Genomic DNA, 27290 nt, shown 5'->3' on the forward strand with positions numbered 1-27290 from the left:
TATTGCAATACTTTCAAATGTCACAGAAGAATGCATATCTTGCATGAAAAAGTGCTGTTTATGGAGCCATGGTTTGCTTTACATGCACTGCATTTTGAGCCAAAGTGCTCTATAAATTAAGCAGCCTATCTGAGATTGTGTCTCTCTTCTCACTGTACCACAACCTGTCCTGTAGCTGAAACAGCACAGCTGCCTTGCTGAGGCCTCTGCTTGTCCTGATGGCTGTTTGGGTCAGAATTTAGGCCTGGGACAGGCAGCTGCAGGGCTCTGTTCAGACTGTACATGATTAGCCTGTGGAAGCTGAAGGAAATTCCTTGAAGTATTAGGGATTAAAGGTCAGTTTGACTGCTGTGGACCTAAACTCCCTCCTCAGCAGAGCTTACATGCTTTCCTGGATGAGAGGAGTGAGAGAGGGAGGCCTGGGCTTTAGAGCTGAAGTGGTTCCGCATGCTTTGGTTGAACCCGGTTAGCTTGGCCTGGAGCAGGAACTCACTGTGTGTCTGTTTTCTGGGGCTGTAATGGAGAGATATGAATATGTCTGACCTTTTTAACGCAGGTTGTTTGCATATATTTGAGTATGAAAAGATACAGGAAAATATATTTTACATAGTGAAATGTATGCGATGCTAAATGTATGCTAATGCTATATATAGTGGTGTTTATTTGGAGGGTGAAGGTCCTCTTCTTAAAACTAATTTATTATTGAACAGGAATATAATAAAAGTACTTTCTTATTGGGCTATACTGTTACATAAATAATGCTTTATTTTGCCAGACTATGAAAAAGTAACGTGTTATTAGGCTGGACTTTAATACAAATAATTTATTACTGTGCTAAATGGATCAGTTTTCAGTCTTGGACTATACAGCATTTTGAATTATTTAAAAACATAGTCCATGATTCAGCTTAATGTTCGGCTGGGACGCTGACCCAGAGAAGTTTTTTTTTTTTTTTTTATCTTTTTGTTAGTATTTAGATTTTTTTTTGCTGAGCTTGTGTAAGCCACAATATAATTTTTTTAACAATGGTCTATTAAAAAGTTAATAAACCTGTCTTTTTTGAGTACCGCTAAGGAGAATCTGCTAAAAATGTTAAAAATGGAACATTTTGTTATTTTCTGCTTTTCTTAATAATACATCAAAGAGAACATTTAGACATACTTTAGAAATACTTTAATGATTTTAAAATAAATTGTGTAAATAAAACTATGCACTGTTAGCCGGTTAAAACAGATTTTCAGTGTGAATGAACCCAGCTAATTATTTATAATAGATAAATAAATATAATTTACTATTATAAATAAATATTGTTTTGTAATAGTGTAGTGTCAAAATATATAAAAAAATAAATAAATAAATAAACAAAAAAAAAAAAAACATGATTTGAACATACCATTGCCAGAGGGACTCTCAGTAGGTAGACTTTTCCTTAACTAAAATACACAGAGGTTATGTTTGCACAGTCTTTAACATATAAAAGCTGGAAGGTTGAAGGGGGCTGCTTAATATTAGTTTAAAAAATTTGACTACAAAACACTTAATTAAAAAATTTAATGTAAAGGAAACGGGTTGCAGATCACTTAAAATGGTGATGTATTGTTGTGTAAGAACTAAAAATTGTAATCGAGAATCACTCACTCATTAAAAGAATATTAAGATTATTATTTAAAAAAAGGATGTACTTATGTTTTATAGATAATTCATCTCTATTTTGAATAGGGGTGGGTGATATGGCCCTTGAATAATATCACAATATTTCATGGTATTTTCGCGATAACGATACTCTTGACGATATGAAAAAACACTGAATTAAATAAATTATTTCAAGAATACACAATTGCAATAAAATGAAAATTACATTTTATTATTGCGTACAATATGATATGGCACACCCCTAACTAAGATATTAAAAATGTATTTTATCAGATTTATAACAGACGTCAATGATCCAGAATGTCATGATACTGATAATACACTCCATATATCCAGGATTAAAGTAATATAAATGATACTGGACAGATATAATCCCTAGTAGTCTCTAGTAGATAGAGATATAATGGGAAACGAGAACAGTGTGAATTTATTTTACTTTTTTTGCCAAAAACAGCAGAAAAATAGTATCCTGCTGTGGTAACAATAATTAGGGGTGGGTGATATTGCACAATATTACACAATATTGTTCACGATATTTAAAAACGTTGGCAATATTATTGCGTACGATACAAAATCGACACTACGACACTAATTTTGAATATGTGTATATAAAATATGTGTATATAAAAAAACCTACATCAAAGTATTACACCACTAGTACTATGGAAAAAAAGCACCAAACAGGCCTATTCTGATGCTGTGACCCTTGCCTAGTTTGAACTGCATTGTTCGCTTAGCATTGTTTACCTTACCACAGCTCGCTCTCACTGAATGCATCTCTCGTTAACCGGCATGCACAGCTTTAAGGAACGGATTGTAGGCTATTTGCGCCGGTGTAGCGGCGGCAGGCTAAAGCATGCATTGTCACCGGCGTGCTCGTGAAACAGAAACACGGCTTAACTGCAGCTTAAATGCGGTGCTCTTCCCTCATCATCATCATCATCATCATCATCATCATCATCAGGTCGTGTGAGCTGAGGAGCGGAGCCGGCTCGTTATTTATAGCCTCGGCAGCAGCAGCAGAGTCGGCGGGCTGCACCCAGGCAGGCTCCTGACTGCTTCCCCACAGCGTGTCGGACGTAAATAAAGCCCCTGCTGACATCACGGCCTCCTAGGCAGCACAATTCCCTTCATTCACTCCTTCAGCAACCCCCCGCCTTCTCTCTCTCTCTCTTTCTGTGTCTCTCTCTCTCTTTCTCTTTTTTTGCTTTATTTCCACCTCTCTCTCTCTCCCTCTCTTTCGCTCTCTCTCTCTCTCTCTCTCCCATCTGTAAGGAGGGGCCGTGCGGCCCAGCCCCCCTCTCTCTCTCCGTCCGGCCTGCAGATGGAGTGTGAGGCAGGAGGCGCGGCGCCCGTCCAGCCGGATCGGGCTGAGGCGTCCGAGGCGCCGTCCTGATGATAAACTAAGCGAAAAGCAGTAGCGGCTACCTGCACCCCAGTGGCTGCTCTTCATCGCCTTCATGTAGGTCAGGGCAGGGCACAGAGGGAGCCATCACATGGCGTGTGGAGTTTATTAGCAGGGGACTTTACCTTCACCTCCTCTCTCTCTTTCCTCTCTCTCCCCTTTTTTCTCTCTGTCTCTCTCTCTCTGTCTTTCCTCCACTTTCTCCGTTTCTCTGTTCCTCCTGCTCCTCCTCCAGTAGCAGCAGTCGATTGACCCCATCATGGGCTCCTTCGTGTCTGGCTGCTTCACCCAGTCCGGCTCGTCCAATTCCGGACGCTCCTCCATCCCGTAAGTCGTGACCTTTGCCTTGCATGACGTTGCTTGCGTGATGCTGAGCGTTCGGGCGCAAGCAGCTGCTCCTGCTGTGTTTCCTCTCGCGCGCGTGCGCGCGTGTGTGTGTGTGAGAGAGAAAGTGTGTGTGTGTGTGCCCACCGCAGTGACTGACTCCTCAGAACAGTAGCTGCCAGCATCTCTCGCTCTTGCTCCTGCTCTCTCTCTCTGTCAGGCTCTCGCGAAAACTCTCTCTCACTCTCTCACTATCTTGCTGTCTCCTCACTTTCTCGTTTTTCCTCCCTCCCTCTCTCCTTCCTCTCCCCCTCTCTCTCGCTCTCCAACGTCCTCTAAACCTGAAGGTTGAAGCTGTGCTTGCCTCCCTCTTTATAATCCCCATTTCCCCTCCAGTAAAAAAAGTGGGCGGATCTTAATGTAAAAGGCATATTAGTAAACAAATACTAAACAAAAACACAATACCATGCTTTCTCTCTATATATAACAAAAAAGGAAAAAGCTCAGCTTTAATATCAAATCAAAAGTTATGGACCTAACCAGCCGCCCGCTTATGTAATAATTCATCTTCTTACTCAGATCCAAGACATGTGATCAATACATGCTTCACAGTATTACACCAGCAGAAAAGCTCAAGGCGTTCCCGAACACTGTTCCCAAGGTTCCAGAGGTTCCTGAAGTTTGCCTTTGCAGCACACCCAGTTGAAAAATGACTCCCGTTACAGAACAGGAAGCTTCATAAGGGAAAATGAGAAGTCCTCCAGCAGATGACATCAGAGGAAATGTGCCCCCAGAGCAGTTGAATGTGTCCATCAGTGTATGCCAGGGCGCCAGGCGGGAGTGCATCCTTCATATTTGCAGGAGATGGATTGTTTACTGTGCCATATGGAAACGAGTTTCATTCCTCATCATTTTAAATTGATGGCAGTAAATTGCCTGCCTCAGCCGTCCCCTCTAACATTCAAATCCCCCAGTCCCACAGTCGGCGCAGAAGCTTTGAAGCCTTCAAACAGCCTACATCAACCCTCAAATTCATTATTCTCAATTACATTCAAGTAGGCAAGTCTTAAGACATGTACACATCAGAAAATCTGGACCAAATTTTAACCGAAGCTCATGTTTTTGTTTCATTAAACATATTTAGTCCAGTTTGCTTTGGTTTCATTTTACGGTTTTGGATGTTTTCACACACTTGTGTGATTCAGACCTTCGGTTTGGTCCCAGTTTGGTCAGAGTCAGTAAAAAGTGTGAAATAGAAGGTGTGAAAGGTGCAGTGAATCATGGCCTTGACTTATTCTGCTTTTCATTTATCTTGAATGTCAGAGCTTTGAACAATGTCACACTCGAGTTGGCTGTGTTCCAGTTAAACATTTAGATATCAGTGATCACTCTTATCACTGTTTCTAGTTGGCATTGCTAGAGATACTACTTGATAACAATGCAGTATAACGTATGCAGTATTTTGCTTAATCAAACAACATGGAAACATGTACACAGATTGGACAGCATTTGTGTATATATTAGATTAGATAAGCTGTATAATACTACTGATTTCACTACCATTGGTGCAGCCATCTTGGATTCTGAACTCTGACCTGTGGGAGCATTTCTGTTCCTAATTGGAACCAAAATATTCTGTGTGAAAACTTTTTTTGGTTGGTTTGAAATTTTGGACCAGTTACAGGCTATCAATACCCAATAACAAATCTAAGAAAATTAATAGAACTGGCATTGTTCAAAAGTCCGACTCCTATAGCATACATGTGCATCAGAAATTATTTTGTGTTTCGGCACAGTGTTGATTCTTTTCTTTTTTGATTGTTTAATAGGGTTTGATGGATTTTGTCTCAGAATGTTGAAAAATAAGACTTTTTCTTTTACAGATTAGTTTACATCACCGCAATTACATAAAGGACCTACAGAAAGAAAAGTTAAAATTATTTACAAATCCTCACAATCTAGGATTGTGTTACTGCTTTAAGCCTAGCACTGGGTTATGACCCTGGCTCCCCTGCAGTGTACAGGGGTCAGGCATGCCTTTTACTCCTATTAGGCCCCAGCATTCTCCTAAAGTTGCCATTGCATTTGGGGGTGTAAATATAAGACGTTTTGAGGCTGTTTTGAGGTTTTGGCTTTGGCTCATTTCACAGCTAAATATAGTTATCCATTCTAGGGCACCTTTAACATTTAAAGGTGACTGAAGTAGAACATCTATTTCTATTAATATACACTAAATGACAAAAGTATTGGGACATGTCCTTGTTTCTTTTTTTTTTTCTTTCAAAATCAAGGGTTTTAAAACAAGTTTATCCTACTTTAACAAATTAATCTGCCTCTTTTAGTCATAGATTATATGCTCATTTCAGTGGAAAATCTCCATTAAAAATTATTTCTGTGCAGTCCCAAAGACTAGGTTTAGTCACTGTCTAATAAATTGCCTGATAGTGTTTTTACATGCTAATTGGGTTAATATACAAATAAAATCAAATCTGAGATTTGTTTGTGATCACAGTTTTAAAGTATCAAAGGTGTCCTTCTGCTAAAATCCACTTTTTCTTGTTCTTTGTGAAATGCCATAGGGTCTCTCTGAGTTGTATATGATGCTGCACATAAAACTGTTCCTCAAACTTTATTGTCTGCAGTAGCTAGTAAAAGAAAATGTTCAGAAAAACGAGTCGTTCAGGAAACTGATTTTTTCTTTCTGGACCTGGACTACCCACCCCTGTGTGTTTACATAGGATCTCCAGTGGATTTTGCATTTTACAGAGAACTGCACTCAGCAGGGCATTACACACGTGAAAGACTGTTATTAGTGTAAAAATGTCTTTATTTTAAAACGTTTCTAATTGTTGTCCGTCTCACTGGTGTCGCAGTGCTGTTAGCCAATCAGAAGAGATATGTTTGCATGTATGAATATTCATATGCAAGAGCCGAAATTCTATCATTTTCCCTCCCTCCACTCCTGCATGTGACAAAAAACACTGTTATACCGAATGCCTGAGCATTTTTTCCACAAAAAACAGCTCACATGGCATTCATTCATACTAAAGACCACAACTAGACATTTTAAAATTAATGAAAAAACATGCAATGAGACCTTTAATGTCTCGGACATAAATTCAGTATGAAATTTCTCTGAGACCATATTTGACGGACAGCATCTCTCCCAGAATAATATGATAAACTCTAAACCTAAACAGCTATCGGAAAAGAACCGTCAGCTTGTGCTTTATTTATCACACAAGATGGAACACGTTACTCCTGCATGACTAGACCCTCGCGGAGTAAACAATGTGTGTTTACGTATGTATACCAGGTGGCCCGCTGATGTGTGCTGATGTCATGTGACGGAGACCTGCCCGTCGGGTCTCGTGGCCTCAGCTTGTGCTGAGAAAGCTGTCACTTCCTGGCCCCCGGGAGTAGATCCTGGGCCACACTCAGCACCCATCACTGCCAGAGGTGTGACTCAGCACAGCCGGCCGACTGCCAGACGACCACCTGCCTGTTTCAGTCTGCTGCCCCGCCATGCCTCCTGGCTCTCTCAGCTCCCTCGTTAAAGAGAATATATATATATATATATATATATAGACTGTATATGGAGGAAAACTGAATTTTCCTTGTGTTAGGTTTAAACCATACATTAAACACCCATTCCAAAAGTCATTGAATAGCAGTATGTAAATTTCTCATAAGGAGTAATCTCAGGTGATGGTTTTGGAATGTCCACACATGTATAGGTTGTGAGGTGTTGTCTTGTGAGTAAGACTGAACACTGATGAGCATGCTCATGCCAAGAAAAGACGTAAATTATTGTAGTTTGAGAATGCCAAAGCCAACATAGGGGTACTAGAGAGATAGGATGTTCCGTTTCTGAAGTTCCATTTTTTGCAGGGACTAAACAGTGCTTGATCCACAGTGTCGTGTGTATTGGGTATACTGTATGTCATGGAAGGCATTACAATCCACAGTTTCCACCGCTTAAATAGCAACATGCCAGAAATTTACCTGAAAACACCTACCTCACTTCTAGACCACCACGCACATCAGTGTAGCTATATTCCTATTGAAGGGGTGTAAGTTAGCGAAGAGCATTGCAACGTGCCTTGTGCAGGGTGTACAATAGGGCCCAAAGCCTTCTTAAATTTCAGTGGAAACCAATGTAAAAGGAGTTAATTTTAGGTAATTTTGGGGAATTTCTATTGGTCCATGTATGAGGAAATTTTGACACAGTGTAAGGGACCGTTTGTCTGTTCAAATTATGTAGTAATCAGATTCTTTTTTCCCCAGATAATGATCATGTGTATATAGTATTTGATTAGCCCTCATTGTAGTGTTTGATAATCACCTGCAGGGGGCGCTTAAAAGTTGCTGGAAGTTCAGCAGTATTAGTCTGTTTGAGAATAAAGAAAATATTGCTCTGTCCTACTCATTATTTAATGCATCCAAAGCAATTCTATAAAGCAAAACTGCTGATGAAGTGAAACACAAGATTTATTCACTCATAGCAGTAAGTGATGCTGAACTGAAAAACAGATTGAATGTGCAAAATATTCAGGAACTAGTATTGCTTAGTACTGTGTTGACTATTGCAATTTTTGGTGACACTCCAGACATTTTTGGTGAGAATATGTAATTGAATTGAGTGTGCTTTGTGGTGAAGTCTCTTATCAGACTGGATAAATGTGTTTATTTTATATCATCAGCTCTCTTTAGTTGTAATTCTGCATTTCTAATGAGTTTGCCAATCTGATATCTCCCTGTTTGCAGTAGGTCTTGTATTGGTGCCATTAACAGCACTGTGGTTGCTCGGGTAAACAGAAAAACCTGTTATAGCCAGAAAAATGACCTATTAGACACCCTGTTTTTAAAATGAATATATGTAGCTTACAATGTATATACCAGAAAATGTTCCACATGGTTTAGGTAAGGGATGATGCCTATGTAGTGACTACAGGAAGTAAAGCATGGCACAAAAAGTACTTTTTGGTCACAGCATAGGACAAATTGATGTGAATCTGATTTGTACAGTTAAAATATAAAAAAGCATGTTCAATTTTAAAGATGAACACGTTGGTAAACACAACTCTAAAACTGGTGGACTGCAGAACTCTGAAAATGTGCCTATTATTTCATACAGAGAAGTGCATGTCAATTTGTAAAAACAAAAATGTAATTATAGTTAATGTTGTCTTTCACAGCTGTACACAATTTTCAGACTCAGACCTCTTATTGAGCATGTTTCATTTCGGCAATCAGAACAATGAATTTTTGTGTAAATGAAAAAAAGGAAGAAGATAATAAAGAATTTAAAGCCTATAATTGAAGGTTACGAATGAACAAAATTGAGTTATGAATATGACTGAATTTTGTGAGATTGATCCAAGCCCTTACTCCTCCCACTCTCCACCCTATATACACCTTCACTTCCTCTCTACCTCTTTTTTCTTCTCTCTTTTCTCTTTCCGTATCTCTTCTTGTGGGGGGGGGGCTTCTTCACTTTACGCTTTCAATCGAAGCTGCCCCAAACTCCTGCCCAAAACCTTTAGAACCTCTTTTCATTCCAGTTCTAGAGCGTGGGAAATACTAGCTTAATATAATATACAAAACAGACTGAATTTAATGCTAAACATCAAGCAAAGGCTGTTATGTAGGACTTATGTTTGCAATTTCCCCTGCCACATTAGGAGTAGGACATTTTTATGTTATGGTCGTGATAATGGAAGCAGAGTGGTTTCTGAAGCTGCTTTGAGAATGAGTGAGGTTTTGTAGGGAGGTGGATTCTTGGTTTGCCTGTGGAGTGAAGGAAGTGGTTTAGAGTTAATGGTGTGGTCTGTAGGATATTTAGGCATAACTCATTAGCCTTTTTTTCTATTTGAGTGACTGTGTTTTAAAGTTAGAGATAGGAGTGTGAGGCTGTGTGTGTGCGGCTAGAGGTCAGTAATGAGCAGACGGAGGGAGAGTGATGTTGCAGCTGTTTTTATACACAGCCAGAGGAGGGAGTGGACTCTCTGCCCAACCCAGAAGAGAAAACTGAGAAGAACGTCTGCTTCAAATTTAAACAGACTCAGACACAACAGTTGGACAAAAGTACTGGAACACCTGTTTATTCATTGTTTCTTCTCGATATCAAGAGATTTCAAATATTGTTTGTCCTGCTTATGTTGGAGTAACTTTCTATCTGTCTCTATTGACCAGGGAAGAAGGTTTTCTACTAGATTTTGCTAACCTGCTGTGAAGATTTCATTTATTCAGTGACAAGAGTGTAAGTAAGGTCAGGATGTTGGATGATCTCCACTCCACATCATTCCCCAGCTCTTCAGCCCATTCCAAAAATATTGGCTCCAAAGCTCAATGCTGGGGGTCTTGATACTCCTCCAGTCCATGTCTGGCATTAGACATTGTGGCAATGAGTTGCTTGTCTAGTTCTTGTAGAGAAGTAACAACAATAGAATAGGAACCTCGAGAGCTCTTTTAAAAGAAGCTCCATCCAGTGCTTTTGGGTGGGGAGATGATCATCCAAGATCCTGTCTTTACTAACGATCTTGTTGCTAAACACAGTCAAATCCTTACAGCAATGTTCAGAAATTTAGAAGAAGGCCTTCTCTGGAAAGTAGAGATAATTACTCAAACAAAAGCAAGATAAACTAATTTTTTAATCCCTGTATTTTGAAAGAAACAATGAATAAGTTCTGTACTATTCGGCACACTATCAATAAACGCCTATTTTCTGGTCTATTTTCATACATAAGCAGATTATATGGTAAATGTTAAGCAACAATAGTAAGGAACAGGGGTACCTAAGTAAACAAAACAAATTCAAACAAGTGCTGGATGTTAATCTACACAGATATCTCTTCTCAAAACTGCTTATTTGGGTGAGTAAAGCGCTTCAGTTTATTTACAGTCAGCTTAGATTTTAACAACGCATTTAACAGCAGCGCTTAGTGCTAGTAAATACAACCCAACATCGCTACACTGAGGAACCCTGAGTGTTCCAGTAAACCAGGGCGCTATCAGCTAGCGATTTGTCCCACATAGCTTTTTTTAACACAGTAAACACATAGACTACAGTCCAATATACTCACCTCTGAACGGTGAAAGGGCTAGCGCTGCAGTTAGCAGCTAATGCTAATACTGCTCCATCCTTGGTGCTGGAAAAACTTCACTGAAACTCCTTTATACTGGTGTACTTCAGTAATTCATACATTAGGCGCACTGGATTATTAGGCGCACTGCCGATTTTGGGGAAAATTAAAGGATTTTATAGTGCGAAAAATATGGTATGCGGTTCATATAGTGTAGATTTATGACAAAATCTGAATGCTATTATGTTCTTTACTTTATTAAACAGTTTCACTTTGTTATGTTGAAATCATCCTGTAGATGGTTCTTTAGAATCATTATAAATGTTTCATATTGTATATAGTACAATATAGACCAAAGGACCCTCTTTTAGTGCTGTATAGAATGTATAGAATAGTTTAGCATAAGACGTACAGTACAGCCTCCTCTCGTCAGGGTTAAGATGTGTCCTCCTAAATAGTCATTGACATGTTATCGTTTGTGAGTGCAGGAACTCCACAGTGTTCTGAAAGCGGATTGGCTGCTGAGTCTCAGTGAGGAGTGTGAGCCGGAGTTGTGAGGGCAATGCTGAGTCATCGGGCTGACAGCTGATGCTGTGCTGCAGGGGCCTGTGCTGGGCCTGCTGGAGCTGGGAGTAATCAGCGCGTCCCGTGTTTATCTCCTGACCCGAGCCTGATCCCGCAGGCAAGGAGAAGAGCAGATCTCCAAGCCGTACCAGGGAGTGTGTGCACGTGTGTTTGTGTGCGCATGAGTGTTTTCTTTTGAACATTTGAGAAGAAAAATGAATCTGAGAGGGGCTTTACTGGATGAATATGTTTGTATATTGACTTTGAATATGCTGTTACAAAACTAGAGGAAAACACACAGAGAGAACATACCAGATAAGAAACCCTGAGAGTGTGATGGTTTTATAACGTGTGTTTTACAAACAGCATGTGTTTTAATGTTAGAAATGGAAAGTTTAAGTTCCTAACATTCTTCAAATTCTTCTTGAGACTTCTTCAGACTTACTTTAATAAGTGTCTGTTTTTTTTAGTCTGGTAAGTTTTGGTTTCACACTGCAGTTCAGAAAAGACAATCAGTAATAAATGCAATTTCCAAAAAAGCAAGCACAGGATGCCAGATTGACACACAGTCGTGTGTGTGTGTGTGTGTTTCAGTGTCCAAAAGGCCTGTCTCTACTACGCTATTGGTGGTGATAAATTACCCAGCTATGGTTATTAGCAACCTTACTGAAGCGCAGTGATTACCTGTTCGGCAGAAAAATAGCAAGCTCACCCATTTCCATGGCTGGGGAGTGAAAATGGGATTGATGCACAGTTCAAATAATAAAATACTGTCTGAAGCACTGCTGACATGGCTTTAATTTGGCATTTTTTCTTAATATCTGTTGATACATCCTGATCATGTTATGAGTTACTACAGAAAAACTAATCCTTTATGGTCCTTTAAGGGAATATGACTATATGGACAGAACTTTTAGGATACCTGTTCATTTGTTGTTTCTTCTTCCTTTGGGAATTTAAAACTTATAATTGTCTAGAAAAGACATTCTTTTAGATTGTGAACCATTATTATGAGGATTTGATTGTATTCATTAATACAGATCAAAGTGATTGGGAGGTCAGATTAGATGTTAGATGGGTACAACTTCATCACACCTCATTCCTAAATCCCAAACTCTTCCCATCCAACAGTAATGGATGGAGCACTATCATTCCAGAGAACATTTCAGAGTTCTACTGCTCAATACTCATGAGTGTAGGAGCCCTGGAGCTCAGAGTGGTCTAGTGGTCCACAAGGAATTGTCACTGTGATCAGTGGATCGACGGTTTCAATCCCAGTTCAATTTCTAAAGTAATGTCAGTCAGCACAGGCATCTGTTAGATGTTTTAGAGCTGGTTCGCTGTGCCTTCCTTCGAGCACAGTGGCCACCCAGTGATGCTGCACTATTGGCAGTTGAAAAAGAGGCGTAGTCTGAATTCACATGTATCGGAGGAGACATATACAAGCCCCTCCTTGGGGGTTGGGTAACTGATCTTCCAAATGTGAATCAAATAAAATTAGCCCCTAGCCAATCAGTGGACCTGTTTAATTCCATCACCAGCTCATGTTTTATTTTATTCGATTCGTCATCATTTTATTTGATTTATTAAACTAGGTATGATGTGATGATATCTAAAAAAATCATACATTCTAATTGTCACAGGTGACTGAATCGTTTGCACATTTCTGTACTTGAGTAAAAACTAAATATTATCCATCACAAAGGTGCATGAGTACATCTAGATGAATAAGTGAATACATATTCTTAATACATACAGTATCTAATGGCCTTAAGTCCTGTCAGCATATAAAAACAACCGTCTTCTCCTCAGCTAGCCCCCAGAGTGTGCTCCCTTGGCTGGCGGAGAGGGCTGTAATGTGGGTCTGAGTCATTGCTCTGCAGCCTCCCACTCCCCCTCAAGGCCAGCTGCTCCACGGCCAGCCCTTCATCTCATGATGAATGACTATTAAAGACAAAACAGGTCTAGTTATCCTTGAGGAGCGAAAAAAGACCCAGACACAATGTGTGTGGAGCCTTTTGAGCTTCATAAGGGAATTCTGCAATGTGCCACAAAGTGCTGTCAGGGAAGGGCTATAGGTACTGTTGTGCTAGTTACGCTGGTGTAATCAGATATGGCGTTGTCCTCTGATGTTGTTCATCTTTTCTTAGTACAAACTCTATGGGCTCAGTATTTTCCTAAACCGAGAGAGGGCTGTGTGGAAGAAGAGAAAGGATGTGAAAGTATACTCTTGTCCAGGTCATCACAGTAACTGTACTATAATGACTGTAGAAGACATTGAGGTTGTGTTTCAATTGCCTTCCGTTCTATAAAAATGAAGCCAAAGATATCCGCCATGTTGACAAATCAAATATGCAGCCAGAGGCTGTGTAGTAGAGGACCACAGGTGGACCCACACTGGCCTGCTTATTTGATAGACCTGCCCACTTGCCCCAGACCTGGAAGTGTGTCTCAGACTGCCTTAATTGCGCTTACAGCACAGAAGCAAAGAAATTTTTTCACTGGGAACCCAGTTTGTCCAATAACTGTAATGTCTCTATAATGACACTGTAATGAGATGTCTCTGTCCAAACTGTCCAAGATTAGAAGGCACATATTACAGGAAATTACAAAAAATGCCTGAATGGATGCGTGACTACAGTGTCAAAGGAAAATCGAAGCTTTAAAAGTGCATGTGTTCAGATAAATGTTGGATATATTTAATAAGAAAATCAGATTTGGGCCACTTTACTTAATGTTTGAACATACATTTAGAGTGTTTTTACACCTGTAGTTTATTTCTCAGGATTGAATCAGGTAACTAGTTTATTACCCAGGAATGTTTTCCCCTCGGTTTGGTTTCTGGCATAGACTGTATATAGCTGGACAGAGCATCGTCTCTCAAAAGTGAAGCCACCACAGGTCGGGCGCCCCCTGCTGTTCGGTTGCAGAAAACTGTGTAACCCCACCCATACCCATAGGTTTCAATGGCAAAACAGACAACTTTCAATCACGTTTTTTTTCTAATATACTGTAATTCTACCTCCTTTATTCAAATGCAACAGCTAGTGTAACACATTTTTATATCCCCACAGAATTCTTTTTTAAAACGTTATTCAGCTCTATTCAAAAAAGGTTTGGTTATTGTAAAAGGGCTGGTTATGGGCGGGACCAATAACAGACCGTCCGTTCCGCTCTGCAGCCTGTGACCGCGAGGCAGCCCTCAGGGGCGGGTTTATTTAAATGAGCAGGCTGTCTCTCCACAGTCTTTCTCCCTTCCCTGGTCTCTACTGCGCAGAATCGGGTATCAGGATCGGCAACATGGCGGAAGATTTTGGCTTATTGATTAGAGCTGTCTGGGACAGATCAAGAAAACAAATACAGGTTAAATGTTCTGGGTTTTGAACTCGCATGTATTTACTGCAGTTTAACATGAAGTAGAGATGATAGTTGCACACACTAAAGTCAAATAATTCACTCTCTTACATCAACAACAGCTTATGCAAAGCTTACAGCTGAAGTAATTGCATAAGCATGCTGCATAAACAAGTCTGAACACGGCGTTTCATAAACAAGAAGCGCTAGTTTCTAGTTGTATTAGTTCACAGGTATTAGCTGTTGGTGTCATTAGCTGAACTTATAATTAGTATACATTCTAGCTAGTTCTGTGGAAATGTTCAGAGTGATGAAGAACTTTGTCATTCTGGAGAGCCCTGTGTGAGAGTGTGTGAAAGTGACAATGACACTTATTCACAGCAAAAGCTCACCACACTTGCAGCTTACTGCTTTTAAAATGATGACGCTGCTGTTTGGACTTCGGTTCTGGTGTTGCCTACTGGCTCTAAATGAAACTTATACGTAATCACTGATGTCTTAAATTTTCCTACCGGATTCAATACAGCTTGAGCTGGCCTGCTATTAATAAAGCTCAATATTACAGCATGATGATTGGATCGTTTATTCAGGATGTTAATGTTTTATGTGTAGTGTTTTACTAACAAGCCGCTTTTGAAACCATATAACCTTTAATTTGGAAAGCCTGTTACCCTAAGACATTTACCCTTAGTAATGACCTAAGATGCATCTTTTTTTTAAATAAAGTTGCTTTGCATTCTTGGCAGAGGTTCCTGTTATGTCGGCCTGCTCGCTTCTTAGAATGCTAAAGTCATTTAAGAGGCAGCAAGCTAGATGAATGATAATGAACAACCGCTTCCCCCAGAGAGATCAGACCACAGATTAACAAGAAGTCAGACACCATAGAATAGGACTGGTGACGAATATTAATCTTGGCACAGAACAGATCAAGCTTCATTAATATCAGGCAAATGGGCATAAACAATATAGAAAAGTAGATGTTTTTCAAATTGAGTAAAAAAATTAAAGGACATATAGAAAGGGTGTTTTTAGCTCTACCAGTTCAATAACCTTATGAGATTAACAGGCTGTTTTAGTAGAAGAATGTAGTTTGATGTTCTGTCTGCTAAAAGGTTAAGAACCAAAGAGAAGGACGTGCTTTTAAAAGTATAGATAATTTACTTTATCCAGACACATAATCCAGGACAGATGCCTAAGGCTCTATGATCCAAGAATCGCTGGTTTGATTCCCCCATCATGCTGATTGCCATCAGCAGCCAGAGTCCGAGAGAGAACAATTCTCTATTCCGTCTCTGTGTGGATGGTAGATAGAACTCTTCTCCCCTCATCACTGCTATTGTAATGTTGGTCAGCACAGGCTTCTGCTAGCTGATATATCAAAGCTCCCAACGTGCTGGCTGCCCAGTGATGCTATATCAGCGACAGTTTGACAAGAGGCGGTGACTGACTTCACTCCATGTGTAAGAGGAGGCATGTGCTGGTCTTCACTGGTTATTGGACTAGGCATTACTCATTCCTAAAAGAGTTTGTGTGGTAAAAATTGGGAAAACAACACTTACTGACCAGATTGCATTTCCACCAGCCATCTTTGAACATTTCTGTGAAGATTTGTTTGCACTCATTGAGAAGAGCATTAGTGGGTTTCCCCTAGTAATGCTCCCCAACTCAGCCCATCTAAGAAGCAATGGATGGAGCACCATTATTTAAGAGAACACAGTTCCACTGCTCCATAGCTTAATACTATGGGTCTTTATATCTGTTTATACCTTACCTGCTCCAAAGAGTCCCATTATATTGGCATTACTCCTCCACATGGAATCTGTGCCAGCAATGGATGCAATACAGGGTAAAGTAACTGAAAGCATTCATTAGAATTGGTGTCCACAAACATGTAAGCATAGAGTAGTATCTGTGCATGCTTACAATAGAATATTGTATTGTATAGGTTTTTGGGGCTCTTGGCACTGGGTTCGCTTCACTGTACAGTTTTGTACAGTTACACTGTGCCCTGTAGGCATATTATGTTTTTTTGTTGTTTATCATAATTGAGCTGTTTGTCGTTGTTGTTCTGCATTGCACTGCTCTGACTGCGCCTCATTTGGTGAGAAGACATATATTGTTTTGCAGTTTTGACCACATTGGCCACACCACATTCCTTCTTGGTTTCACACACGGTATGAAGACCTGTGGTATATAAAGAAATTTGCAGCAATTAAAAATATGATTTATGGTAAGAAGTAATGGGAGCACTGTATAGTCGGTTCAGCCTCAGTCAGTTCAGTGGTGTGGAGAAGCGGTCCAGGTCCTGGGCGTTCACATTTATTTCATGAACTGAAAGGCATGTGTACTTGGGCTTGGGCAGTAGCGTGTCATACTGAAAGAATGACTTCCTGGTTTTGGTCACTTCCCCAGAAAGAGGTACGAAGGGCTGTGGACAAAATAAATGTCAATATTAAGCTTAAGTAGAGAAGCCAGAACTGCACAGAGCAGAGACTAAATGATTTCATTCTCACATTCTTTCAGGATGAGGTGGGTCTCTCTGAACAGCTCCACCTTGAATGATCTCCCAGTCCATGTGGAAGTGATTAGGCCTTGTTATCGTTCATATTCTTGGAAAAATATTGAGAAAAGATGACAGGAAATGAAGGACATGCACATTTTCTAACATTGAGCTGAGTGTCATAATGTTGCTCTGGTCTGACTCTTTTATACAGCCTGTTAAAATAACACATTTCATCTCCAGCATTTTGACATTTTATGGAAAATGAGCCCCTCATTGAGAGGGTAATTACAGAAAACGTGGACCGTCCTTGCAAATGAACTGCAATGTAAAATTCATAAGGTTTAGTTAGTCAAAGTGACGGGTCTTTCAGTGCAGCTCGATCATGTCCTCTGTGTGTAATGGGTGAGGTGTTTTGGATCTGAATATGTGTGGAGGTATATTTATTGGGCTGGGAATGATGTAATGCTGTGTAAACACACTATAGGCCTTTCACAATAACTCCAAAAACAAAGGAAAAACCAAGCAAAAATAGTTATTGTTAATAGCCTACTACACTATAATATATTCCCTAGTGTTTGTGGACACCCCTTCCTTCACATTAGGTTGCATCTTTTGCTGACAAAGATGTGCAAATGCACACACACAGCTTGTCTTATCACTGTAGAGACGTATTGCCAAAAATATAGGACATGATTTCACTCTGCCAGCACCTTTTGCCATGTTCGGGCTTGAGTGGTATGAAGCCCCCCAGTTTTATGTTTTCTAGAGTTATGTGTTCTCTGGAATAGAAATAATTTTTGTCCTTCAATATTGGATATGTAGATTTATTAATATCATGACAGGGAAAATGACATTTTGGTGAAATATGGTAAGACAAATCCTTTACCAAGTCATAAGATTTCACCAGAATTATGAAGCCCTACTTTGAGTTAAAGAATTGTTGATGATTGAAGGGGCCATGTTGATCATCCATCCATCCATTGTCAACATCCACTTGATCCATCAGGGTCACAGGGATGAGGGGCTGGAGCCTACCCTAGCCGACATTGGGCGGCATGTTGATTATTCAACATATTAAAATCATTCATATGGCTGAATTTTAACCCTCATATTAATGCTCCAAAAGCATTGCTTGAAAAATAGAGACAGTAAATAAAAAAAAGAATAGTATATTTGTTTTACCCTTGATTTCATTAGAAACAATGCATAAACATGTGTCCCAATACTTTTGTCCAGTTGTATGTCAACTTTCTGCATTGTACGTTCTCTTAATCTTTACCTGTGGCTGATTAAGTAATAGATTTTTTGTTTAGTTCAGAGAATCCCAACATAACATAGAGGTTTCAAGAAGAACTGTTATGGAAATGGGTGTGTTTGTAAAGGAAAAAAAACATAGTGTGCAGTGTAGTCCAGAGGCTGGACTGGGAAACACAGGTTTATACAGCATCCTGGACAGTTCCCAAGATCACTGAGAGAAACAGAGATAGTCACTACTGGAAAATGTTTAAGCATCTGCACAGACACTCCCTACAAGCCACCATAAAACACACAACAATCTATTGGTGTGGTCTGTCCGCCTGTGGTGACCAGTAACAGAGGGGAAGCAGCTTGTAAAGTCACTACACCTCCAATAAGTGATCTGTACAACCACATCCCTAAACGCTGGTTTCTCATCCTGCTGGCTTTCCTCTAGCCAACAGCACAGAGTGAACTCTCCAATTCTCCTTCAGCCACTGCTGCTGCTACACATTCCAGCCAGTGTAGGATTAAGAGAAGCCTTTATGGTGTTTAAGTTAAGGTAAGGAAGATCTGCTTTTAGGCTTTGGTTGGGCTTATAGCTTTGATTCAGAGAATCTAACTATTTTCTTTTATTTCCTTAACTTAGTATTTCCTTAACTGAGTATAATGGCCTTTTTTCCTCAGTCACCCAGTAAAAAGCCCCTGTAAATTATTGGCAGCAGAGGTTCACCATTTTTTACCAAAACCACTCTAATTCTAAATCTTAAAATAAAGCAAGGACTCAAACAGTGTTGGCATTTGTTTTAGTCTGATCAGGCAGGTGATGTGTTGTTGTCCCTTGTTAATGCTTCATGTCATGTAGTTTAGAGTATTATTTCTGATTCAGCAGTTTTTTTGCTTAGATATAATCCACACAATTCATTTTTTTCTCTTCCAAATCCACACAACACCCTCCTTTCTAGGTCTTTTGTGTGTTTTAGTCTAAATTGATATATTGCAAAGGTTTAAACCTGCACATATCTTAATTGCCCACTTCAGCTAAAACTACATACATCAGGTTTTTTTTACGCTTTTAGCATTTGTACTTTTTAAAATGATTTATTTGGATGTGGACTTTTACTGTGAATTACTGAGAATTACAGTGAAGATACACTATACACTATATTGCCAAAATTATCCGCTGGCCTGCATTGTGTTTGATGATGTAAGTCTTAAATAGAGCTGCTTGGCCTTGGAAACACATTGGAAAATGTATATATAATCAAGAGGAAGATTGATGATCACAAGCCATCAAACCAAGGTGAACTGCTTGAATTTTTGCACCAGTAGAGACATAAAGTTACCAAAAAGCTGTGTGTAAGACTTATGGAGGAGAACATCCCAAGATGCATGAAAACTGTGATTAAAAACCAGGGTAATTCCACCAAATATTAATTTCTGAACTCTTAAAACTTTATGAATATGAACTTATGCAAAACTTATAGCAAATAAATGCTCTAAATGACAATATATTTATTTGGAATTTGGGAGAAAAGTTGTCTGAAGTTTATAGAACAAAACAACAATGTTGATTTTACTCAAACATAAAATTAGCAAAATCAGAGTAGCTGATTCAGAAACCGAAGTGGTCTCTAATATCTGGTGTTTTTTTAGGCGCAGACTATTTCGGCTCAGTTTTCTTCTCTCTTCCAAATCCACACACTCCTTTTCCCCTTCTAGGTAAACTACTGTGTGTCTGTGTGAGAGTGTGTGTGTGTATACACGTGTTTTGACTGGGTGCAGTGCTTTGTGGGAAACGCCACCTCTGTTCCGCCCAGAGATGAGCTGGGATCCAGGAGAGGGGTAGTTTTTAGCGGGCTCGGTGTGAGTGAGTGATGGTGATGGTGCTAGTGGTGGTATGGAGTGGTCTCCACATGTTCTCCAAATGCTCCTGATGGTAGAGCAGCGCTGTAATCTGGACTGCATGTTAGAGGAACGCCGCTCTGGCTGCTGTTGGGAGGCTTTACCCGTAACTCCGTGAGTTCAGAGTGGATCGGCGAGTTTTGCAGGTAAACAAAGCAACTTGTTGCTGCTCATGCCTGCAGCTGTGTTTCTGCCTGCCTGTGGTGGGTAACCCAGGACCAGAAAGTATAAATCCATCCCAGGGTTTTATACCAACTGTATGGGCGCCTCAGCTGGAGCAGAGCCGCCCAGGCAGTTGGTCCAAAACCATGGAATGGATTTTTACTTTCTGGACCTGGGTAATCACCGCCACTGTCTGCTGCTCTGTGTGTTATTACTGTTAGTTTAGCTAGCTTGGTGCTCTTTAAAGGCGTTTTTGTTATTAAACTTTGCGTAGCTGGCTGGTTACCAAATATTTGAGCTAACTACGTGGAGTATTCTTGTCTTTCAGATGCTAGCTAGCTAGTTAACTAACTAACAAACAAACTAACTAACTTACTAATGTAACGAAATAGAGACAATAAATAAGGCAAATGAGCGGTCATTTACCACAGAAAAGTCTTTAAAAAATAATGTAAACAATAACTTAAAAAACAAAACATATCTTTCATTGATTAAATCGTCTTACGGCATGTTTGGTTAAGGTTGTCTACTTCATTTATCGAATTTCCCGGTCCACCTTAAAATTCCCTGCGCGTCTTTCATTTCTCTAAAAGCGCCAGCCCGTGCGCCACAAAGCTGCCGCGATAAATTTAAGGTGGAACTCAAAGTTTTGCAAAGTTCTGAAATTAAGCTAACGTTTAAAACTTTTTTAAGCTTTAATTTCGCTTTATGTGTTACAAGTAACCTTAAATAAATCATTAAAATTCGCTGCACACACATTGGCGAGTGTATTTGCCTTATAAACAGCAGTTCATGTGTTTAATATTTTAATTAATTGTTATAATATACGTTTTCTGTAGGTAAGCTAGGTTAACTTGGCTATAGTCAGCAGCTGAAGTTAGTTGGTGGTCTGATGGTTGATGTTATTAGTGTATGGTTGCTTTGGGTTGCCATGGTTGAATCTATTGTATTGGTTTTTTTGAGGTTCAGTGCTCCTGCATTGTGAATATTTAGCCAGTCCTTTTGTTTGGGTTGGTTGGGATTTTTCCTTCTTTAGATTTGAAGCTTTATTCAGATGGAAATGTGTTGAAGAAATATTTTTAAAAAGCAGTTTTTGCAATTGCCTCTCTTTGAGAAGTCAGAAAAAATAAATTTACGTTAGGCCATTTAATTCAGACAGTGGTAAAAAAAAAAAAACAGCACAAAACTATTTTCAGTTTTCAGCAAAATGTTTAGTTTTGCTTGTTTTGGTGTCAGACAAAAATTACATTTTAATGGGTCCCTAATTTTTACATTTGGTCTTTCTATATATTATATAGAACATATTATATTATACAGCTTTAGACATCATTAAGAGACCACTTTGTAATGAACCCTTTCTCTGATTTTACTATTTATTGGTATATATTTGATTAAAAGAAACATTGTCATTTTATTCTATAAACTACTCAAAACATTGTTTCCAAATTCAACATTTTTTGCAGAAAATGAGAAATGGTTAAATTAAGGAAACATGTGCTTTCAGACCACAAATAGTGCAAGAAAAAAGTTCATATTCAACAATTCCAATGTTTCTACTCAGTTTAGAAAAGTTCAGAAATGAATAATTTAGTGGAAGTCTCTCTCCACCAGTCTTTCATACTGCTTTTGGGTGACTCCAGGCTCAAAAAATCAAGCAGTTTAGCTTTGCTTGATGGCTTGTGACCATCTATCTCAATTTAAAACCTCTGGAATGTAATCAATAATTTAATTTGGAGTTTGGGAGAATAGTTGTCAGTAGTTTAAAGAAGAAAACGTTAATTTACTGAACCATATACCTATAAATAGTAAAATCAGAGAAATCAATCATTTTGGTTTTAGAGTTAAGTGTGTGGAGTTAAGGAGTTAAGTGTTGTTAATGAGAGGGCTCATTAAGCCTAAATGTCAGGTGTAGCCTGCAAAAGCTATTACTGTGACTGTCATGTCCCTAGTTACTTATGCACAGGCATTCATTCTGTTATTAAAACCTATGTTTAAGGCATTCATGGTACAGTGTCGAAGAGATAACATTTTGGGACTTCTCTCCTGTCAGTCTACAGCTATAGTGTTAGTGATTTAATAGTTTAAACAGTGTAACAATAACATAGTTGAATGAGTCAAATTTTTTCTAAGATTGAAATGTACCTGTAATTGCAGAATAGGCCACAGAATATTTATAAGGACACAGGACATTACAAGATTTTTGTTCTCATCAATATTTAGTAGTTTTTCAGTAGTTTGTCTTTTTATTCTGTTTTCAATTCTATTATTCTGTTTTTGTAGCAGTAATGCAGGTTTCCACATTTTATTAGAACATTTCTATATAAATCCTTCATGAAATTCCTGTAGTGTTACTATTGATCCTTCTCAGAAATCTCACCTCAGTTTTCCCTGTAGCTAGTCCGATCAATTCACACAGTATAAATTATTCTCATATTTATTTATACTGGCTGAAAGGATTCTCTCTGACTGAGCAGAAAGGAGCAGAAAGTAGTTGTTCCTCTTTTTCTTAACGCTCATTTTACTTGAACCACAGTAATAGTTTATTTAGCTTAAAATGGCAGGGTGTGTCCAGTCCTTGGCTCACTGTATTGTAGTGTTCTATTTAAAATCACTGCTCTGTTACTGACCTGCTCTCGAATTGCATATTTACATCAAGGGTACAAAGTAAGATTTGTTTTGAGGGCAGCCTGGCCTGTTAACATATAAAAATATTATGTTAATTTAAATGTTAAGGTTTTTGTAGTATAGTTAATACGTGTACCTCTCTGTAGATTGTATGCAGTTGTTTCTAACTGCCTTCATGCTTACAGATGGCCTGATGGTGAGAAATGCATGTGGTTGTGTTTTAATTACAGTCACAGAGGATACAACTGAGTTTTTAACAGTCTTGATTCAGGCCTAAACTTTGACTCACAAAGAACAGTTACAGACTCTGGATGTAAACGCCCCGTTCCAGCTGTATCTTATATACATCTGTTTTCAGAAAACATCTGCCTCGTTCTGACAACATCTTTCACTGATGCCAGTAGCCTGCATTTGTTTAATGCACGGTTTTGTTATGTCCAGGAATGATTAATTGATTTTATTGTTGCAGAAGTTAATAACTCACTCATTCCCATGACAAGTAAAGCTCTTACATGTATCAGTTAACCCTTTAAACTCCTGTTTAACTCATTAACCCTGTAGATTCCAACTCTGGCTCTGGTGTATTTCAGCTCTCCCATCAGTCCCAAAACAACTGATGTAACAAATCAGTTAAATGACAAGCCCTTTCTAAGGTGGAGTAGATGTGTTACAGCAGAAAAACAAAAACTAGGTGCAGAGCAGATACTAGGTGTTATGTCCTCAAATCCATATTACCATTGTACCTTAACAATTTCAATTGTTTATAAAATAATGCAATCTTGAGATGATGCCAGTTATGTTGATGATATTAAATAAAACTGTAGATCTACTGAAACTAATAAAAAGTATTAAAATGAAATCAATGGATTTTAGAACTAATTCTTTGAATGTTTGCATGGGCTATTTAAAAAAGAAAAAAAAACACTCACACTTTGAGTGGCCTGGACATCCCACAAAAGGAATCTGCTTACTGCAGCTTTATGTAAATATGGTGTTCCCCTTGGCACCCAAGTGCTATACCTGGTAAGGCTGCATGATATGGAAAATAACTTATATTACAGTGATATTGCTACATACAGCTCTGGGAAAAAAAATAAGACACCACTTGATAAATTTCTTTAATTTTGCCTAATTGAAAACCTCTGGAAAATAATTAGGATGAAGATGGATGATCACAAGCCATCAAACCAAACTGAACTGCTTGAATTTCTGCACCAGGAGTGGCATAAAGTTATCCAAAAACAGTGTGTAAGACTGGTGTAGGAAAACATGCCAAGATGCACGAAAACTGTGATTAAAAACCAGGGTTATTTCACCAAATATTGATTTCTTTGCATTATTTGATATCTGAAAGCTCTGCATCTTTTTTAAGCCATTTCTAATTTTCTGCAAATAAATGCTGTAGATTTGAGACACATCGTCCGTAGTTCATAGAATAAAACAACAATTTTATTTTAATCAAATATTTTGCAAACTATAGCAAAATCAGGGAAACTTATTTTTGGACAAAAGCCATCACTGTTACTGCCATGTCCTCTGTTACTGATCAACAGGCATGCATCCTGTAGTCTGAACCTATGTTTCAGCCTTTTATGGTTGAGAACATTTGGTACATTTCTCCTGTCAGTCTGCAGCTATACAGACCAGTCATGACCAGCCACTGTGTTCCTCCAGATGTGTACATCTGCCACATGACTGTAAGCAGGAGTTTATAAAGGCTTCCTGTGGCTACATGTTTTGTTGAGAGCACATGCTTTCTTTCACACTTCCACTTTGGTCAGTTCTGTATACTATGAGAGATGGCAAAAAACATTGATGTGATGTGATGTGAATTGGAACAAAAACGAATATCTGAACTCTCCTCTGTTCTAGGACCAAGGTGGTGGAATGAACATCCACTGTGTGTCTGAACAGCAGAGTCACTCGCGTTGTTCTGAATTAGACTAAAGACTCATATTTTTGAAGAGTTCTCTTGATTCTAGTCTCTACAAACTAGCTATGGATATTTTGAAGTAAAGAATACAGTACTGTTGTAAGTCTCTTTGGATAAGGGGATCTGCTAAAATACCTTAAATTTACATGTAAATGTAAATGTTGAAGGCTTTGTGTTGCCTTTATAAATTCTTGAACCATAACTGATCCAGAAGGCAGGAAATAAAAAATCCAAAAGTTTTGGTTCAAATTGCAGTCTAGCTAATTCACCAGCCATGAGCAGTAAAAGCAGAAGAAGTGAACATAATTTTATCTGTTACTTTGGCTGTATTATAATTAGAGTGCTGACACATACTGAGTTCTAACATAAAGGTGTAGATAACTGATGTGGTTTTTGCAGCTACAAATACCAGAGTTGCAAACTTTCCAGTGACAAACAGTAAAGCATAGTGACTGGCCTGCCTTCTGTCAGATAGAGGACTTGTATGTGGGGCTTGATTGATCATGGTTCAATCAACAGAAAAGGAGCTTCATGCTAAAGATTGATTTGAGCTTTCGAGTAACTTGAACAAAGGTTTCAAAGCTTCTAAAGAGATATATAATAATGATCCTAACTGAACCTCAAAATACTCTATTGAAAGCCTAAAGAGGCACAGACAGAAGCTTCCTTCTTTGACCTAAACATTGTTAAACCCATAAAAGTCCAGTGTAGCAAGACTGATTAAGAATATTACAGAAATAGAAGACTGCTTCAAGAAAAAAAAAAGTCAAAACAAAAATTAGAAAGAATTTTTGCCGACAAATTGACCATGTGGCATGCCAAAATATTGATATTGCAATATATTTTAATGTTTTTGTTTGCTGTACATGATCAATGCATACAGGCAAATATTTGTAATACTTTTATTGAAACATAGGCACTCTAAACTCTGTAAAACTCTCCCCCCCCTCCCAAATTTGACTTAAAAAAGTCACTGCTTCATTACACCACATGGATGCGATTATCAAATTAATAGGGTAAATGCAGGTTAAAGGTTTGTCAAATTCTGTGAAACTGATGAATGCATAAAATCTATAAATGTTCTCCTTTTCAGTAACGCAGATGCTGTAAGGTATCGAGTATATCTCATGAATCACAGAATCACAGCTTCGTTATAATGGGTAGCGTATAGTAGTGATGTTGTATTGTATTGTAGTGTATGAAATTCCCTGTGATTCACACCTCTAGTTTGAGTGTGGCATTTTATACCATGGTACACAGATTTTTTTTTTTTTTTTTACTGTAACTAGTGGTGCCCAAACATGTGCATGTCACTGTCTGTTTGTCATCACACATATAAAAAGCTGATGGCTAATTTGCATTTTGCTTTTTTTTTTTTTTAAACAAAAATGTACTATATTTGCTTGTTATGATTCATCTGCACTTCAGGAACTGAAACAAGTGGGCTTCCTGCACCACTGCCATCATTATCATGACTGGGTCATCATGTACTGTTTTTCTGTGTGTGTTCAACCCCTGTATATCGGCTTCTGTTTCAGAATGACTCATAGAATGAGAACATGGAGAGGTTCCCCTACCTCACCATAGCCATATCCTCCTCTCACAGCTCCACTGCCTGAGCCTGAGGGCCTGAGGGCGAAGGAGAGAGAGGGAGGGAGTAGAGGGAGAGAGAAAGCAGGAGAAAGGAGGATAGCATTCCAAGTATAATACTGCTGTGGGTGGAGCTGGGGTCAGTTCTAATTCATGTTCCATAGAGGAGCTCTCGTTTATACCATCCATTGCCAAGGACCACACTACTGTCTCAGATGATTACAGCCACACGCTTTGTGCTCATAAGCGCCTGGGGCCTACCCGAAAATTCCATTTCTTACACCTTCCTAGTTCACGTTTATGGCATTACATGGACAGAGTGATTTTAAAATTGAATTGAATGTTGCAAAAGTCTGAGAATGTAGAGTTAAATGTCTACACCAATTAGGACTGGAGAAGTAGGATTGGAGTAGCATGATATTCTTGGCCTTTCACATTGTGAGCAAATGTTTTAACCACTGTTTATGGATTGTACAAAGATCTTTTTTAACAGTGTCATGCTGGAAAGAGGAAAAAAAAGGTGTCATTTGAGCCCATAGAGTGAGAAGCTATTAGCACATCAACCCAAGAGAGCTAACAAACACCACTAACCACACAAAACAGCTAATGTTGCAGACACATTTAACCACCACCAAAAGTACAACAGCAGCAGTCAGAAAGCTAAAGCAGTCATGTTCAGGGTGATGCCTTTTTTAGTGCTAGATAAGTTGCTTTTTTCAGTTATGTTGCTGCTTGAAGTTCCTCAATTCACATACTCTCTCAGCTTGTACTTGTTTTTTTTTAAATATACAGTGTTTTAAATGTACACATGCAAGATCAAAGGCAAAATTTGACTTTTATTCACACACCTTGCCACTATATGGATAGGGGCGTAAATTAAATGAAGGCCAAATAGAAAGTACATCTCTAGCCTTAGGAAACCAATTTGAGAGAACTTAACAACTGTACTTA

The 27290-nt window shown here is 38.8% G+C and overlaps 1 protein-coding gene across 4 annotated transcripts in view; it reads left to right on the top strand.

The window, feature by feature from the left end:
* The window catches only part of psd3l (pleckstrin and Sec7 domain containing 3, like), a 194619-nt gene that overhangs the window by 47460 nt on the left and 119869 nt on the right, over positions 1 to 27290 (top strand). The window contains exon 1 of one of the 4 annotated variants that reach the window (XM_022681272.2): positions 3045 to 3385. The exons of 2 other annotated variants lie outside the window; for them this stretch is intronic. In XM_022681272.2, the coding sequence (XP_022536993.1) occupies positions 3318 to 3385 (68 nt within the window). In that variant the 5' untranslated portion in view covers positions 3045 to 3317. Of the gene's footprint in view, positions 1 to 3044; positions 3386 to 18597; positions 18687 to 27290 lie in introns of those variants that run through there. One more of the 4 variants, XM_007255272.4, reaches the window with a different exon arrangement.

The sequence above is a fragment of the Astyanax mexicanus genome, chromosome 20 (genome assembly GCF_023375975.1).
Source record: "Astyanax mexicanus isolate ESR-SI-001 chromosome 20, AstMex3_surface, whole genome shotgun sequence".
Lineage (NCBI taxonomy): Eukaryota > Metazoa > Chordata > Actinopteri > Characiformes > Acestrorhamphidae > Astyanax > Astyanax mexicanus.